Source organism: Microchirus variegatus (genome assembly GCF_963457635.1).
Source record: "Microchirus variegatus genome assembly, chromosome: 8".
NCBI classification, from domain to species: Eukaryota; Metazoa; Chordata; class Actinopteri; order Pleuronectiformes; family Soleidae; genus Microchirus; species Microchirus variegatus.
Window position 1 is genome coordinate 5,985,241 of NC_139809.1, and position 6,000 is coordinate 5,991,240.

The 6,000-nt window shown below is 38.8% G+C and overlaps 1 protein-coding gene across 1 annotated transcript in view; it reads left to right on the top strand.

Moving 5' to 3' along the window:
* The window catches only part of plxnb2b (plexin b2b), a gene marked incomplete at both ends in the record, with an annotated part of 42,596 nt that extends 39,152 nt beyond the window's left edge, over nucleotides 1–3,444 (top strand). Inside the window, 5 exons of the mRNA XM_083893982.1 lie at nucleotides 1,597–1,744; nucleotides 1,906–1,970; nucleotides 2,092–2,167; nucleotides 2,738–2,812; nucleotides 3,340–3,444. Coding sequence (XP_083750108.1) covers nucleotides 1,597–1,744; nucleotides 1,906–1,970; nucleotides 2,092–2,167; nucleotides 2,738–2,812; nucleotides 3,340–3,444 — 469 coding nt within the window. The remainder of the gene's footprint in view (nucleotides 1–1,596; nucleotides 1,745–1,905; nucleotides 1,971–2,091; nucleotides 2,168–2,737; nucleotides 2,813–3,339) is intronic.
* Between the last annotated feature and the right edge of the window lie 2,556 nt (nucleotides 3,445–6,000).

Consider the following 6,000-nt stretch of genomic DNA (forward strand, 5'->3'; position numbering starts at 1 on the left):
TATGTATGTATATATGTATGTATGTGTATGTATGTGTATATATATATGTATGTATGTATATATATGTATGTATGTATATATATGTATGTATGTATATATATGTATGTATGTATATATATGTATGTATATGTGTATATGTACGTATGTATGTATATGTGTATATGTACGTATGTATGTATATGTGTATATGTACGTATGTATGTATATGTGTATATGTACGTATGTATGTATATGTGTATATATACATATGTATATATATGTGTATATGTATATATGTGTATATGTACATGTGTATATATATGTATATGTGTATATATATACATATGTATGTATATGTGTATATATACATATGTATGTATATATACATATGTATATATATACAACAATACAATTTATTATTATTATTTTTATTATTATTATATACATACCTATATAAATTGTACTTTCATAAATATAGCTCACTCTTACACACACTCTGAAATGCATAGGCTGACCAGGTCACAGATCATTCTGCCTTCCATACAGTAACTTCCCAAGAAATAAAACTTACTTATCCAAGACAGAGCTGAATACAAATGCACAATTTCAGTTCACTTAGTTTGCATTTGCAATCCCCCTGCTCCCATGTGACATTTAAGTGCATAAATTAGTGTCACGTCGGCTGAGGCTCAAGAATACAAGACGATGTGTTGCATGTAGATGCCAGTGATTGACGTAAGGCGAGTAAGAGAGCACCCACACAAGGACAGGAGATGAGCGATTTAATTACTTGCCGCACTCCACACCACTTTCTGCATCCACCCATTCTGTTTATCAAATCAAGTGAGGGCCATGTATTAAATATGAATGTGTGTATAAGGCATAACAACAAACAAACATGGTAATTATATCCCAAGCTAATTTAATTCGGTGATTATAGAAACATTGCTATTTTTATGCCTCTATTGTATCCTCAGCCTTCCCTGGAGGTATTACCAAACCAGTATGAATTTTACACATTGTGCATTTCATGTCTCAGATAGTGGGGCATTCATACTGATTAGGGTGGAGAGTGTTTTTTTGGAAGCCGTTTCTTTTGAATTCACAAGTGGACACCAGGTTGGAGTCGAGCATATGGAGCTTATGTTCTCCTGCTCAGAGGGGGAAATAAAATAGCACGAGTGCTTTTGCAGTCTAACAAACTTGCAGTTAGTTCAACATTTCTGATTATTATTATGCATGAAGCTTGACTTTTGCCCAGTGCTGCAGGTCCGTAGATGGTCAAAAATAAGCTCATTTTGAATGAACAGCACAAATTCCGATAGTATTGTCTGAGATAGAAATATAAAGCCACAGTTGAGGGTATTGTTCTGAATAAACTGACACCTGCAAAAGGCTTTCTCCACCACCCCTGTTATTATCTTGTACTGCGCTCAATTGCACCTCAGGCAAACGCTCTCACACATGAAATGTCTTCCTGTCTCAAATTAATTTATAGTTATAATATGGTTGATGAGACCCCGCCCCCCCTGATTTTGGAACAATAATAATGGTAACAACAACACGACAACAGACTGATTTTTATATATTATATTTTTGCTATTTTTGGACAAATAGCCTTCCTCTACGGTTCTGGGTGAACATCCTTAAGAATCCCCACTTCATCTTTGATGTCCACGTGTCTGAAGTGGTGGATGCCTCACTCTCTGTCATCGCCCAGACCTTCATGGATGCCTGCACCAAGAGCGAGCACAAACTCAGCCGGGTGAGTGGATTCAGGGAGGTGGAAGTGCAGAAGGGCGGAGGGAATTAAAGGGCAAAAGAAAAGATGGAGTAAAGGATTGAGTAGATGATATCGAGGGTTATTTAATGTAAAATAAACATGTTTTTTTAATTATTATTATTATTATTATTATTGTGTTCTAGGACTCTCCAAGTAACAAACTACTCTATGCAAAGGAGATCTCCACCTATAAGAAGATGGTGGATGAGTAAGTCACTTTACAATTCAAGCTGTTGTTTTCTCTAACACTTGTGTTAATAATAATAATAATAATTATTATATAATCTCATTTTACCACCTCTTGCCTCTCTCTCTCTCCCTCTGTGTAGTTACTATAAGGGCATTAGGCAGATGGTTTCCGTCAGTGACCAAGACATGAACACTCATCTGGCAGAGGTGTCACGGGTGAGAAACACACTTCTGTGTCTCTTCAGTTGATTCTCCTATTAACGTTTTGCATCCTTAAGATTTTTCACTCTCGGTTGGTTCCGGCGACAGTGCAATTATTTCACATTTTTCCCATATTGTAATTGCTTTCTGCCAGCGTTTGTGCACATAACAGTTCTGAGCTTGTTGATTGGGTTTTTCTTGCCCAAATGCACCTTGGGAATGTTTCCTTGCCAGTTTGGTTTGGCATAAAAAGGGAATATAAGGCCTGTATAGTGCCTTTGTGTGGACATTTCCACAAGTCCGAGCTAATTCTGTGTCCATAACCACAGACGGAATCACACAACTGAGTCCAATATAGATTAAAAAATAAAAAATAAACACCCGAGGTCGTGCTATTAAGACCAACATTGTACCATTGATAAGGGAGTATATTTTGAAAGATTAAATGTTTAATGTCATGATTATAGCTTTAATATCTGATGTTTAACAATAATGGTCTCCCATATCCATATTGCTTTTACTGCCATATTAATGGAAATGCTTAGATTTTGTATTTAACCTTGAACTGTCATTTATGTTTTCCAGTCTCACACAGACAAACTGAACACGCAAGTGGCTCTCCATCAGCTTTACCAGTATGCCAGCAAATATTATGATGGGGTAAGAGGCCCTTCTCCTCCTATCGCACCCAAAGGAAGCTATTCCACTGAATGCACTACTGCCCACTACATTATTGCTTTTCCCCTTTTTTCCTCCTCCTCACTTCACTCTTGATATGCCAGAGGAGTGATTGTATAAAATTTTAATTGAAAGCGTTTCTGATGGGATGCGAATTGGAAAATTGCTCTGGGAATTGATTTTTAAGTGTCCATTGTGCATTGCCACTCGAGGTCACAAAAAGGGGATAAACAAAACCTAATGAACAAGTTGGATAAACAAATGGGGCTGTCAGTCTCCCTTGAGTGGGGCTGGCGAACAATAACGGCTTGTATGACGTGAGCGTTGATGTCGAATAACAGCAGTCTCCTCCCTATCTCCACCCCTTTGTCCTGCACTATTCCTCCATCCATCGTCCCTCTCCTTGTCTCTTTTCTTCTTCAATGTTTCCCCCATTCTTCTCTATGCTTATTCCTCTCTGTCATCTCTTTAATTTCCCCCCAATTTCCACCCTTTTTTTTCTTACACAGATCATCGCATCTCTAGAAGAGGATCCGGCTGCGCAGAGTAAACAGCTGACCCTGCGGCTCCAGCAGATAGCAGCCGCCCTGGAAAACAAAGTGACTGACCTCTAACCCCACCCCCGAGTGAAGAGAGGGAGGGAAGGGGGGTATAGTACGATACTGCCAGTGACTACAGGGGCTTATTTCTTTCGTTTTTTTCACAGTGTATAACACAGAAATAAGTCAAAGTGAGAAGGGACTCGTATACTGTAGGTGTATGTTGTGCATCGTGGCCCTGGGACATTTTTTTCTGTACAGCAGACTAACAGGGACTAATGGTATGCAGATAAAGCGCAAAAAGGGGAAGAAAATGATGGGTTACACTTTCATAGGTACGCCTTAAAGCTAACTTGCCAAACCTTAAAGGTCTGTGTGCGTGCACCCTCAAGCTTCACTGAATATTGCTCCTACATCGCAGTGTGGGAGACTTCTCACTGAGAATTAAGCCCGTCTGTGGAAAACTGGCATAGGAGATAATCAGATGTTCAATTTCTTTATGTGTAGAAAAGGTTTTAAGAATTGTATTATATATTTTTTTTATCGTGCAGTCTTTATGCGGAAAGCTTTATAAGGAAAAAAAAAAATTATCTTTTTAAATGGATCACCTTGTGGTACGGATAGTGTTTTTATTAGCCTGTGTGTGCGTAGATGTCTGTGTGAAGTACATGTGAACAAGAGCGTGTATCGCGTTAACTTGAGTGTGTGTGTGTGTGAGTGTGGGAAATGTTTGTGCGCACACAGGATGCCTACTAACAGGCGCGAGTGTGAAGAGACGCCTGCTTTCTGTCATTCAATGCCCCAAAACTGGTGACACACTGGAGCCAGTGCTCTAATCTAGCTTTTTTGACTGAGACCAAAGGCTCCTCATAAGGACACTGTACATTGTTAGATTACACACACACACAGTGTCCTTATAAGGACACTGGCATTAATATGAGCCTGTATAATACTAGCTCTCCACAATCTAGCAATATACTGGCTCATATGGATGCCAGGTCATTAGTAGCTTCAGAAATAGTCGAGTTAAATCCTTCACTTTTAGCCGGATTTCCTTTCGTGCTAATGGAAATCAATGATAGCACAGTCTGTCTCCCTTTATTGTACAGTGCCATGATACATTCCACTTCAACTAAAGCACACAGGGGGAAGTTTTTTAAGACATTTCATTTACTTACCGATTTTTTTTTCTTACAGTTTTTCCTTTTTTTTTTTTAAGTATCGGCAAGAAGCAACTTTACTCTGCCATGGAGCCATGTCATCTCATATTAGCCCTGCAATAACAATACCTTGAGCCACATTTAACTATTGCATTAGCGTTCTAAATTCATGCACATACAGTAGTAATTCAGCAATATGTTCAATGATTTTCTTAATGGCTTAATGCATTTTTTAGTGTTATCCTTTTAATGTTCCAAATAATCATCAAGCATTCTGCCTCTAAAGCTTTGAAAGAGCCTGTTGCATATGATTTTAATAATCTATTAGAGATGCAGTTGGTACTTAAGTGGAACATTTTGAAAAAAAAATTACAGTGGTTTTAGCCTTTGTATGGTGTGTGCGGGGGGGGTGTCAGGTTCAATCATGTACATAATTGTTATTATAATTGGAATATTGATATGTCAGTGTCAAAGCTGGGGTGTTGACAGGATGGGAATGAGAGTTTGATATTTCTTGGGCCATTTAACACAACCATGTTTTATCTCGAAATTGTAGGTTTTTCCCCGTTGACAGATGATTTAATTGTACTCCCTCTATCTGATCTTGGGTGTGAGCAGTTGACGGAGCATAACGAGCTCCCAAGACCACAGAATGTTAACGATTCCCGCCTTGGCTAGAGATGGGGTTTTCACAGACCTAGAGCCTGCCTGCCTGCAATCTCAGCATGGCACCATGGTATCCTGACCAACGGCACTTGGCTCTGCCCACTCGGTGCAGTGCAGAGTGGCACTCTGTATAATGGAATCAGCAGGGGAGGCTTTTGATCTTAATTGCATGCTGACTGCAGTCTCCATCCTTGTCTCCACTGTTGTTTACTGCTGACTCTTTTCTCACTGACAAAGTTGATGCAAGGCTTCTTTCAGAGCATTTCTTTAACCAAAAACGTGCCTTATTGAATAGGATGATACATGTATGTGTATTGTTTCTACATTAACCTAGGTGATTATGATGATGATAGTGCTATAGACACAGCAATGTATTTGGACTTGTGATATTATGTGTGCTGTCTAAAATGCTAGATGCCCCGCTGCAGCCATATGTGTGCCAATAGGCTGAAGACATTTCAGTAAGATTTCTTTTACGATTGCAGTTTCGACGTGTGCATTTTATTTGGGTGTCTGTGGTGTGTGCTTAGTAGGACTTTGACGGCAAAGGCAAAAAAAAAGCCAAAATGAATACATGTGTTATAGTGGCCAATGTGATTTGGATTTCCCTTGAAAATGTCTGGCGTTTCCAAATTAGTCTGGAGTCAAAAGATGTAGATTGAATATAGCGCAAAATTGTTCCAATTGTGTTCATTGTTTTTGCCCAGTGTTTCTAAGCTATTCCACAGTGTGAACGAAAAATGACTATCTATACTCGACAAATGACCTTTCTTACTGCTGTGCAGTTATTATTTTTATTTCTTGT